At 49.6% G+C, this 12,342-nt stretch overlaps 1 protein-coding gene across 6 annotated transcripts in view; it reads left to right on the top strand.

Moving 5' to 3' along the window:
• Positions 1–12,342, top strand: part of TLN2 (talin 2) — a 450,537-nt gene that overhangs the window by 388,615 nt on the left and 49,580 nt on the right. For all 6 annotated transcript variants that reach the window (XM_079912034.1, XM_079912031.1, XM_079912032.1 and 3 more), the window contains 2 exons: positions 2,247–2,366; positions 9,628–9,774. In XM_079912034.1, the coding sequence (XP_079768160.1) occupies positions 2,247–2,366; positions 9,628–9,774 (267 nt within the window). The remainder of the gene's footprint in view (positions 1–2,246; positions 2,367–9,627; positions 9,775–12,342) is intronic.

Raw genomic sequence — 12,342 nt, 5'->3', positions numbered from 1 at the left:
TCACGAAAAAGCTCCACAAGAGAATTAAAAATGACTGAGAGTTGGGCATGAGGACAAGGGAGCAAAGGAAAGAGAGAAAATTAGAATCAAGGAGGAAATGAGAAGGAAATTGCGAGTTATAGAGAAAGAAAAAAAAATCCTATTTATCTCACAGAGGACTTGAAATGTTTTTATGGATTAAAGTTACAGTACAAGAGAAGACATTTGGGGACAGAACCAAGGCTGTCCAATGGAATCAAGTTACAATCCTTGGACAGTGCTGAACAGTACGACATTGGCAGTCTTTCAGGCAAAATGAAACAGTGGTTACATAAAAAAATTTTTCTCCTGACAACAGAAGGCATGTAACTTTTGGAGGTGACTTTTTTTTTGCTAAAATGTAATGCAATCAGAATTGTATTATATGGCTGTTTAGATATAAATGGCATTGAGAGACAGCGAATGCTATCTTGATAGGTTAAAAAGTTGTACAACAAAAGAAAAACGTTGTCCTCAAAGAATTAATATAAGTACCTAGTAAGAAAGTTCTTAACTTCTGAAAGCTCAGGTGTCACAGGATAAAATTGAAAGATGCCTCTTTGATGCTACCACCTAAGCCTGAGTTGGAGGGACCAGACTGCGCCACTGCGTGGTTCCTGCCCCGTCAGGCCGGGCACCTCTCTGGATGGTTTTGTCATGTAGTCATGTGTCCACTAGAGGCTGAGCTTGGACCACAAAGGCTTCCCTGGCGGCGGCTGCTGCTCATTCTTAGAAACTCTGCGGTTGAGCCAGACTCCCTATTGTTGAGAAGGACTTGGGCTGGGGAGGGAGGAAGGAACAGTGCCCATCTCAGCGACTGGGAGAAGGCTGGAATCGGCCTCGGGCTGGCCCTGCTCAGAAGAGCTCAGGAGCGTCCCAGCTAGCCCGGCAGCCCCGACGGTACTGATTTCTCCAAGCAGGGAGCACAGTGCAGCAGGGTTGAAAATGTCTCCAGTGGCCTCAGGGGGTTCTGGAATCTCTCCTGGGCCAGGTTCTCAGCCGGCCTGTCTTGACCCTGGGTGTCCATGCACTTGAGGAGCCCAGCCTGGGGCTGCGTTGCTGCTCCTGGGCTGGCTGGCCAGGGCCCAGAGGGGGTGAGTGTTCCCCCCACCGCACTGGGCGGCCCCCAGGGTTGTTGTGCTCCTTGTGGCAGGGTCGCATGCAGCAGCTGTTAGCACAGCCTCGTTCTCTCGGGGTGTGGCATGCATTCCTTGGGAACCCACACCTCCGCCCGAAAGCCTGTGACATTTCCTGGTAAACATGCCTTAGACGGGCCCACATTCCCACCCTCAATGGATGTGGAGTCATTTAACAGGTTTTTGTTTTTTTTTTTTTAAGTCCTTTAAAACCAGGAACTTTAGATGCCACAAAGAGAGAGGGAAGTATCGTCATCCAGAGCGAGAGAACAGGTGGGGCAGAGGGAAGCCTTGGACCCAAGAGGGACATGGATACCTTTCTGGGTGGTGGGTTACAACTGCCCTTGTGAGTTCTAAGAGGCATTTTTGTCAGAGGAGGAAAAACTAGATATGAGGGTATTAGCTAGGTAGGGTAAGTGGAGGTAAGGTTTCCAGTCACACAGGAGGAAAATACAGAATACCTTGAGAGTAAAAAGGCAGAACTTGACCATTTAGGCTACAGTATTCTCTTCACTGAATCTGTGGCTGAAACGTTGTCATTCTTTGGCACAATGTTATTACACAGCTGAATTCTGTGAGTTTCTTCCACCGAAACGTTAGGCTTACCCATCTCTTCAGTCACTGTTTCCCGATGATCCTGTCCTTGTGCCCTCTCTCGGCGGTGTGGGACCTGCTCCTGAGTCCCCAGAGACCCGATCAGCCCGGGAGCAACGTGTGACCAGGGCTGCACCCTGCACGGGGCTGGGTCCCCTTGTGGTGTCTCTGGGGGGCTCCCTGGTAACCCCACGGGGCAGGGCTGGTGGAGGCTGCTGCTCTCACCTCCCAGAGAGCGGACCCTGAGGCCCGGCCTCCACGCTGCACGGCCTGAACCTGAGCATGTTGCCTTGACCTGGCCGGGAGCCACTGGCCTGTCATGCGGGCTGCAGCATGGGCTTCGCTTGAACTGCCCTCTCCAGCGTCCAGCCCCACACGCAAGCCACAAGCTTAAAAGTGAATGAGACCCTTTGGCTCCCAGTGGTATTAACACGTGGTTCTCATGCTTTTCTCTGTGTGTCCCTGTGTGTTTGTGTCTTGCTTGTTTTCTTTTTCCAGATGACTAAGTCGGTTACTAACCCGGAGGAATTGGGAGGACTGGCTTCACAAATGACCAGTGACTATGGGCACCTGGCTCTCCAGGGCCAGATGGCAGCAGCCACGGCGGAACCAGAGGAGGTCTGCCACCTTAAGTCCCTGTTTTAAGAAGCAAACCCACACTGGTGCCTGCTCCCGGGGGGACTCTTCTCTGTAGCTTAGCTCCACTCCGGAAGACCCCAGCCCAATAGCCAGAGGCAGGTGTAGTTCCCTCTCCTCTTGCTGCCAACCTGCCTAGGTTCACACCCAGCAGCCGCATCCTGTGCTCCAGGCTCTCTGTCCTTCCTGAGGCCTCCTGGCGCAGATCTGGGGCCATCTGGGGAGGTGGGCTTTCAGGACTCTGGGTCTCCATGCCCCAGCCCCATCGCCTGATGCCAAGGGTGGAACCTACACCACCATCCTCCTCTTACTTCCTACTCCTGCTTCGCAGCCCCCCTCGATTATTCGTATGTTTCCCAAAGGCTGACAGAAGTATTAGAAGAGCCAAGTATGGGATTCAGCTGCCCCTCCCTTGAGAAAGGGCTGTGTAGCCAGCCCGCTTTCATGAAACAAAGTCTTGCCCAAATATCGTTGGCAGCCTCTTAAGAACGGGCCCAGATCCCTGCCCCCATCCCCCCTGTGGACTCCTTGTCCTTACCTACCTGCCTTCCCTAAACTCACTTTCCTTAATGCCCAACACAGACTCACCTCAGAATGCCCGCTCCCGTAGGAGTCTTAAAACGACAAAAGTTTGACTCCAGAGGCCACTTACTAAGAGGTCCCATATCTAATACCTCTGAGAAATCGAGTGGTCCATTGGCAAGCATGCAGGGTGGGTAGAGCTCTGGGGTGCCCGACTACACCTGTGTCAGTGTGAACACATGGAAGGGGCCCGGGCCTGAGCTACTGCATGGCTCCCTAGAGAAAGAAAGCCCAGCCTGCAGTAAAGAATAATGGAGTGAATTGCAGGGACCCTGGGAAAACAAGGTAACTACATCTGTGAAGTTCGGCAAGCTGTTTATGGAGGGCGAACCCTGTTCATGACATGTCGAAACGAACCAGGCTGTCAAGGCAGAAGGTTGGAGCTGGTCTTCCCTTCTCCTTGCGGTGATGGACAGTGTCCCCAAGTTACTCAGTGCTGTTTCTCCTGGGGGTCAGGTCTAAGCATGTCTTCACCAAGACTCCCAGCAGCACTACAGAAATGAAGACCCAGAACAAAATCACTTTCTAACGTATGTCATAACAATGCATGTAAATGGGAGTAGCATATGTATGTACTGGCATACATATATATCCAGCATGGGATGACTTCAGTTTCTAACAGTGCCTGCATTTTGAGATTTTATTGAGGATTGGGTATTTAGGCTGCAGCATGAATAATTCTATTTGCCATGAGTCTGTCAAGTCATTACCAGGAAAGAAAAATTATCAGAGACCCGCATACGATTCTGTGGATTTCTTTACACAGGCCCATCATTTTTTTTTAAAAAAAAAACAGACTCCCTCTTTTAGTAAGATCATCTGGACTCATAATTCGTTTGGTTAACATGTCATTTTGAATGTCAGAAACAAGCATAAGGGACCTTCTGTTACAGTAAGGGAAAGTTTGGTTGGACAAAAGGAAGAAGTGTTTGGCTTTTCCAGAGGATTGAAAACGAAAAGAGACTGTGATTGTGGGGAAGGTTTGGATCTCTGTCTCCAGAAATCTTTAAAGGTGGAATTTACATGCCTCTTCCTTGGTGAGTTTCACCACTGGCCTGCCTGCCTTACTGAGGGAAGACCTAGTGATTTGTGGAGCCCTTTCCACATCTGAGTTCTGATGAGCTACCCCACCCCCTGGGTGAAACAAGCAATTTTCTCATTGCGACCCAGACCACTGAAGCCACGTACAAAAGAAAGCCAAAGCAGCCGGGAAAGAAAACGCATTGCTGAAAGCACAATAGCAAGTTACTCTAGGTACTGGCCCTGCCCTTGTAGCAGCTGTGTTTCCGTTAAGGTTTCCCCTTTTCGTGGTTACATCTTGAGATGTGTTTTACATTCCAGACACACAAGCAGTGTGACCTGGAGTGAAAAGGAGCAGAAAGAATATAAAATTACCAGTGGCTTGCAAAGGAAAATTCTTTGTGTGCGTTTGCCAGACAGATATTTGGGGGAAAACTGAGAAGGTTAGGAGATCCCTGAAGCAATGTAGTTTTTTTATTCCAAGGCTGTGGAATTGTTTGTATACCCAAGAGGGCCCTACATCACAGCATGTGAAAATATTTATATCCAGGGCAAGTAAAAAGCCTCCCCCTTCACTGCGGTCCTGCAGTCTGCTGTGCCAAGTCAGCATTTTGGTCTTTTCCAGGATGTGACAATGACAGGAAAAGTCCTAGCTCTGCCCTCTGCACATCGAGCTGGAGCTGTATCTGCTCGTTTTTCCATGGAAATTCAAACTTTTGCTAACGTCCCTGTGATAACTTCTTTCCCCAGAAAAGTTAAAACCCTCCAACGGCTTTGCAATTTATGACGAGTTTCCTCTTTAAAAAAAAAAAAAAAAGAAAAAAACGTAGATACCGTGAGCCACAGGCTTCTAAATGTAAATGCCGGAGAAAAGGTTTAGTGACGATGGTGCCGTCTCTGAGGACACGTTGCCATAACCACGTATAATGCTGCGTATTAAAAGCTGGCAGGAACGTTTGTGAGGAGCCTGCGGTGAGAAGCACAGGCCTCTCCCCGCAGATGAGATGGCTGTCTGCTCTAGACTTTTATCTGAAACTTTCCACTCCAAGGCACGCTTTCTGTAGGTGGGAGAGTGACGTCCTGCTTCTGCTCCACACACTGGTTTTTCCTGCCATATTTTCTAAGGAGAAACTGTGGTTTGTCAGATAACATCCATTCTTGCCTTTCCAACTTCCACAAGCTCTCCCAGGCAAATTATACTTGACCTGGTTTCAGATGTAATTGATCTTAAAGCCTGAGAATAATCTGTACGTTTTGTTTAGTTTTAGGCAGTACAGATGATGGATCAGTGTTTCTTAGACCCCCCTCCAATTGAAATGAGAGCCAGAACTTCATGAAGGCCAGGCTTCTAATTTCCCTCAAGGCACAAAACCAGGAGACAATCTTCTCCATTTTACTTTTATTTGGGCAGGAAGGGGGAATTGAGGGTTTTTCTTGAGGTTCAAGTATTGCTTTACTCAAGTTGCCAATTTCAAACTCCAAGTTTTATGTCTTGGAGCAACATTCCTTTATAATAAATACTGGTGGGAAGTTGGATCATTCGGGGGTGGGGGGTTGGGGGCTGGTCATGTTTGCTGAGAAGTTTAGTGTTGCTTTGAGAAGCTTAGCTTTTTTAAAGCCCTTATCTGAAACAGCCTTAAAAATGCATTCCCTTCTAGGATGTTCCTCCAGCAGTACAAAATGTTCTATGAAATTGCAGTAACGTAGAGTATGTTGATTCTGGGGTCCTTCACTTAAGTGCCCTAGCTAACCCGTGTGCCGGTGGAGAAGGGTAGGAATACACGAGCTGTTCATCCAGTCGATACGGGGCGCAGATACTATGCTGGGCGCCGGCCCATATGCCCCACAACTGCAAGCGTGTGAGGCGAGAGTCATTCATCCTTCCCCATTTCACAGATAAGCAAACCAAGGAGACTCTGGGAGCTCTGTGAAATCGCCCAGGACCACACAGCTACAACAGTTAGTGTTGAAGCCCCCTTTTAAATAACTTTTTGGAATAAGTGAACGTTTCAAGTAAGTAAATAAAAAGGTAACAGGTCGATATGTAGAAAAGTCAGGATTCAAACCCAGGTTTGTCGGGCATCACAATCCTTGCTCTTTGCCCTGCACCAAGATGCTTCTTTTCGCAATAGTGAGCATTCATGTGTCACTTTGTACTTGCTGAGACTCTGTACGTGTACCTTCCATTTGGTCGTCCACAGCCCTGGGAAGTGGGCAGGGCAGGTTTCTGTGTCGCAGGTGAGGAAACCAAGTCCCCATGAGGCTAGTGTGCTCACCCAGAGTCTGGTGGCCAGGAGAGGGCAGAGCTAGAAGCAAGGCCTGTGGTCCTTTCTGCTGCCCAGGTGGGTGATGGGTTGAGAGCAGGGGTGGGGCTGGCATCCTGCGATCCCTTCCTGTTACATTCAGCCCTCTGAGCCTGTGAAAATAAGCGAGTGAAGCTTATTTCAAAACTAGTCCTTCATAATATGGTATCTCTCCTGCATGCGTCCGTATAGGATCATGCAGCCACATCTGCCAGAGGTTTGTGTAGCCAAGCCTCGGGGGGTTCTCCCGGCATGTGCGAGGTAGCTGTGTGACCTGGCACAGACTGAGACTCTAGGACCAAGCCCTGGGTTGACTGAGAACTCCAAAGCTTTTGCAACTGTTGCATTTGTTTGTTTTCATCCCTTTGCTTTCTGGTGCTGGTCTCCCTCGGGCTTCCTAACTGGAATTTCATCCCTGATGACCACCGTGCCAGCTCCACGGTTGCATTTACAGGATCCCTTGCTACATGCATGATGTCATCTCCAAGAAGGAGGCTGAGCGTCAGGAGGCTGGGCTGTGTTTTTTATAGCGGAGCCTTTTGAGGGGCTGAGGGAGCATGAGAGTGCGGTGGGGTTGTCTTCCCACTGTTTATCACATCTGTCCATAGGTTTCAGGTTTGCGACAGCTCGGGAACGGGTGCCTTCTCCCTCCCACCCCCGGGGTGATTGGGGAGTGATTTAGGTGGCCTGTGGTTGTCCTAGTGCCCTGTTCTGCAAAGAGAAAGCTCAGGTTCGGCTCTGTGCAGGGGGCAGGAGGGGTGCAGGGAGAAGATTCTTCCAGAACCTGGCACAGGTCCGTTCTTTTCTGGCACAGTGGTTTCATACCCCCGGCCCAGCGAGGTGCCCTGGAAGTTCTGCGTCTGTTCGACTCAAGTTTCCCTTTTTAAACATAATGTCATTATTTATATAAAAACTGTTAGGAAAAGCAGCATGGGCTCTTGAACGTATTCTAGGCCAAAATGGTAACCCACTGGGGGCCACCCGTACCTTACCCTGGGCCGGTGGGTGGTTCTGTGCAGGCCTCAGGCTGGTGGAGCATCTGCCTTGCCTCCTGTGGTCGAGGAACTGTGAGAACACTCTTCCCTTTTGCTTTATACAAGTAACAGGATTCTCCACCCTGTGCAGCCAAGGCAAAATGCAGAAATGAGCTGGTGGCCGAGGCTGTAACTGGCCTTCATAACCCTGTCTTCGGATCACCGAGCCTCATGGTTGACTTTTTGGGTCAAGGATATAAATTTTAACTCATAAAGGAAGAGTATAGTAATAACAAATTACTTCCATTTTATATGTTGAGGTTCCATGAGCGATTTTACTGGGGGGTGGGAAAGGGTTCTGTTGCTAAGTGGAAAAAAAATCAAATCAGAAAAACACTGATCTGATTGGGATTGACATATATACACTAGTATGTATAAAATAGATAACTAATAAGAACCTGCTGTATAAAAAAATAAAATTAAAAAAAAAAACACTGATCTAATGGATAGAGCACCATGCTTGGGATGAAAGATTTGAATTCTCCTCTGGCTTTGCCAGGAACTGGCTGTGTGATCTTGGGCTAATCACATCACTTCTCTGGGCCTCAGTCTCTTTATCTGTAAAATGGGGAGGCTGAACTCATAAGGTCTCTTTTATTTGAAAGTATGTGAATGTTTCTTCCTCCATTTCCCCCTTCCTTGACTTCCCCGTTGGCATCTTATCCTGTAGAGACCTGTGCTCATCCTTGACAGCAGAGCTCTTGCCTTTGTATTAGCTCTGACCTTTGAGTACTTAGGGTTACACTGTATGGGTCTGAAAAGCCTTGAGAGCCCGGTTGAGTTTAAAACTTCACTGGGGCATCCCCCTGCTTCAGCTTCACCTTGTGTTTAAACCAGTAAACATGCCCAGCAAAGAGATATACTTAAATGGCCTTGCCACTGCGTGGGCTGAATTCAAACCTCTCTAGTTCTCAGTGGCGGTCTTGATGCTGCGCTAGTCCAGATCTGTTTTCAGCGCTGTCGGGTTGCATGATCCTGGCGTGATGCCCGTGTCGTACTCCATGTGGAGATGGTCAGCAAGAAGCCCTGCCTGATTGCGAAGCTTTTGTAGTACCTGCTCATGTACGAATAGAAGACACCCCAAAGAGCAGAAGCTCAGCTTTCTGGGTCAGGAGAACGTTTTACCAAATGGACTTAAACATCCTTCGGGCCTTAAAGGGTTAAGGGAATAACCTTCTTCCCTGAAAGCAGTGTGTGTTTCAATAATAGAGTGAGCATTTGCAGCCCTCTCACACCTGGAATCGCCTTCCCTTAAACTCTGACTCTTAGGATGAGGTTGGAAGATAGCATCCAGGTGGCCCAAATTCCCAGGTGTGTGAAGTCCCAGGTTTTATTCACAAAACCTGGGCTCTTTTAGTAACTCTTCTTGAGAGACGCTGGAAGGATCAGCACACAGCTTCTAGCTACTGTGGATTCTTGAAAATAACGCTTAGCTTAGAGGTGTTTTGTTCCGTGTTTAGTTGCTTACCTGGGCTGTGTTGATCAGACCAAAATGAAAACTGATGTGAAACAAAGCCAGAAGAATGCAAGCTTTGGGCGGTGGAGGTGGAATTGACTACACCACAGAGATACCTGGCACCTTATCCATAGTGGAACTTATTTGGCTTCTTTTAGGCAAAGTACCTTTTATAATCACACAACCCAGGGGTCATTAAAAGAATGCATGCCTGCTAAGCCGGCAGCTCTAAACATGTAACTTTTTAAGGAAACCTCAACCTGGCTTGCTAGAAAGGGAACCTGGGCCCAGCATGGTTACTCTCCCTCTAGGGTACAGCTGAGGAAGGGGGCATTCTGGTTGGTAAACCTGGCAATTTTGCAAGAATCTGAACACTTTAAAATATGCTTTATGCTAAAGCTCTATATTCTGAACTTCTAATTACCCCCTAGGGCTTTTGTGAGAAATCAATGAAATTAAATGCATTACCTGCCTCGAAGAGGCCCTGACACACGGTAGGGGCGCAGTGGTTGAATGAATAATGAAACACTGGTTGAATGAATAATCCCGCAGAGTTCATCTAATTAACATTCTTACCTAGTGGCTCAGGATACAGGTAGAGAAGTGCACCAGAAAAGGTAACAAATATTATTAAGCTTGCTTACTGGGGGCTGCGGGTATCTTACAGTCTCTAAAGCAGGAAGCAAAATCAACCAAATTCCATAGTTCACCAAACACAGCCTCCTAATAGCAGTGGAATTTCCCCAGCCAGGCTCCCCTAGGATGTAAGAGAAATTTTCCACGTAGGGAAGACCTCGATGGCAGGGCCATCATGCTTCCCCCTCCCCACCCCGGGCCTGCCTCCACAGATCGGCTTCCAGATTCGCACTCGGGTGCAGGACCTGGGCCACGGCTGCATCTTCCTGGTGCAGAAGGCGGGGGCCCTCCAGGTGTGCCCCACGGACAGCTACACCAAAAGGGAGCTGATCGAGTGTGCCCGCGCGGTCACAGAGAAGGTAAGGAGCAGCCCTCAGGGCAGGCGGGACCCGCCGAGACCAGGGACAGACCAGGAAACTAAGCCAAACACCAGCCAGCTGGGTCAGATCTGATCGTCTTCCCTCCCACCCAGGGTCTTCCCGGGGCCGGGGCACATCAGGCAACTGGGGGTGATCTGTGGTCCTGAGAAACTGAGAACGTGAGAGGGACAGTCCCAGAGAGGTCAGGGCCCTGGCGGTCAACTTGGAAGGCTCTCCTGTGGACAGACTGGCCAGGTGGTGTCCCAAGTCACAGCCAGTGCCAGGAGCCGCTCCCTGCAACCCCTTTGCACACTTTTGCCGCCAGACTCCCTTCTCAGAGAGGCTCCCAGGTGCTGGGGGTGAGTAAGAAGGACCCACAGCTCCTCTTTATTTCCAGATGAGACAGTGCAGTGAGGAGGGTTAGCACCCTCGAAGTCACATGGCACCGTGGTTGGAGAGCAGGAAGTGGCAGGAAGTTTTCTGACTCTGTCGGCAGCTGTCTGTAGAGAGAATCACATAGCGTGGTGCGTCGGACTCTAGGGTCTCAGCTAAGCTACTTCACCCTGCCAAGCCTCAACTTCTCCATCAGTAAAGGGAGGATGAAGAAATAGAATATCTGGCCTACGGGGTGTGTGGATTACATGCAGCTCTACAGGTCAAAGAGCCTGGCACAGTACCAGGTGCACTGTTCAACGTTTAGTCAATTCTAGGCGCTGTTCCCTGTCTCTGTCCTCCAACACTCCCTTCTCCCTGGAAGTTTTCCATGGTTCACAGCGCCCCGTTCTGAACATCCCTTCATTCCCAGTAGTTCCTTGACTCTCCCGCAGTTTGCTGATGGTTTTGCTTGGCTTATTTCTCAGAGTCATTTTTCAGGGCAGCTGCTGTGCAGGCCGTTTGAGGTGCCGGTGGCAGCATCCGTGCTTTGCTGGTGTTTCCCTCTCCTTCACTTGGGTCGCAGGACAGCTCTGCACCATTGAGAAGCTTGGCAGCAGGACTTGAGGGGTGGGAGGGGGACCATCCCCTGGAAACTGCCTGGACAGAGGCTGCTCTGTACGAAGCCCCTCGCCACAGCCGGACATCAGTCTTCCGCAGCCCACAGGACTGTCCAGGCCTCCCTGGCCTCCCCAGGATGAGGAAATAAATCTCTCAGCTCGAGGAAGGCCCTCTCCCTCCTTTGAAAGCCCTTCCTTGTTGTTGAAGTTACTCGTGCCAAGTTCCCCCGTAGGAAACCTTGGAACAGGAACACGAGGGAGGAAAGGAGGGGGTCCAAGCTGCGTGGTGCTAGTGAGCGTGGCCAAGCAGCCTGGTCTTCCTGAGCTGGCCTCCGTCTTACTGCTCCTCCAGCAGAGGATCCCTGACCCAGGACACCAGGAAGAGGGGTCAGAGGCAGGGGGTCGGCTTGGGCAGAGCACCTAGCCTTTTGGGCAGTTTCCTGCTACATCCCTCTGCCCTGCTCATCTCCTGCCCTGCCATCTCCACCTGCCGTCTTTCTTACCTGTCTAGGTGCATCTGTGTGATTGTCTCCAGCCAGGAGGGCAGACCCAAAAGGGCAAGAGAGGGGGTGGGTGAGGAAGGAAGGAGGGGGCTTGTGTGGCAGGAACGCGGGGGGAGGCCTGGGAGATGGGATCCAGTTGTGAAGGGAGCTCAGCTCCTCTCCACAGCAGGGGGACAGCTGTCCCCACAGGTGTGGTGGGTCCAGCTTGCCTTGTAGGAAGGTGTCTTTAGGGACATGAGGGTGCACTGGAGCAGTGACAGGTGCCAGCAGAGCGTTTCTGGCATGGAAGGCACTGGAGTGAACGCCTTAGCCAACCTGCTGGTGGCAGGTGATGGTGCGAGGGAGTGGTAGGTGGAGAGTTTACACAAGGGGGTCCTCTCTGGGGTCCACTATGAAGAACTCCTAGACAAGAGGCAGCCAAGGGAAGGAGTGACAAGTGTTAGCAGAGGGCTGTTCCACAGAAAACCTGATCAGAGGGGACAGAAACAGCCACACCTTTTACGGGAGCCCAACCCTTATCCCTCTCTGTGATTTCAGAAACATCAAGTAGAGTAGCATGTACCCTCTAGTCAACCCTTATTACCTGCCTAGTCATTTACATGTATTTTTCCACCACTTACTCCTCCCATCAACCGTGACTGGCAAGAAGTAATAGCCCCCTTTTCCAGATGAGGAATCAGACGCGGAGAGGTGAAACAGCCTGCCCAAGTCGTGTAGCCAGCAAATGGCAGTGCTCTGATTCAGGCAGGCTGTTGACGCCAAACTGTGCTGCTAACCCCTGAGCCGCATTGACTCCCGGAGAGAAAATTCACTGTTCTGTTTTGTTGTACCTTTTTTTTTTTTTTCCAGTTTTATTCAAGTATAATTCACATACAGCACTGTTTAAGTTTAGGTTGCACAGCATCATGCTTTCTTATGTATGTCATGAAATGATTACAATAAGTTTAGTTAACATCCCTCATCTCATATCAATACAAAAATATACATGTCTATATATCTTTTCATTGTGATAAGAACTCTTAGGATTTTAACAGCTTTCATAAAGATCACAAAGCAGTGTTAACTATAGTCAT

The sequence above is a fragment of the Stenella coeruleoalba genome, assembly GCF_951394435.1.
Source record: "Stenella coeruleoalba genome assembly, chromosome: 2".
Classification (NCBI taxonomy): Eukaryota; Metazoa; Chordata; class Mammalia; order Artiodactyla; family Delphinidae; genus Stenella; species Stenella coeruleoalba.
Note: the sequence above shows the minus strand (reverse complement) of the source record. Positions and strands in the feature narration are given on the sequence as shown.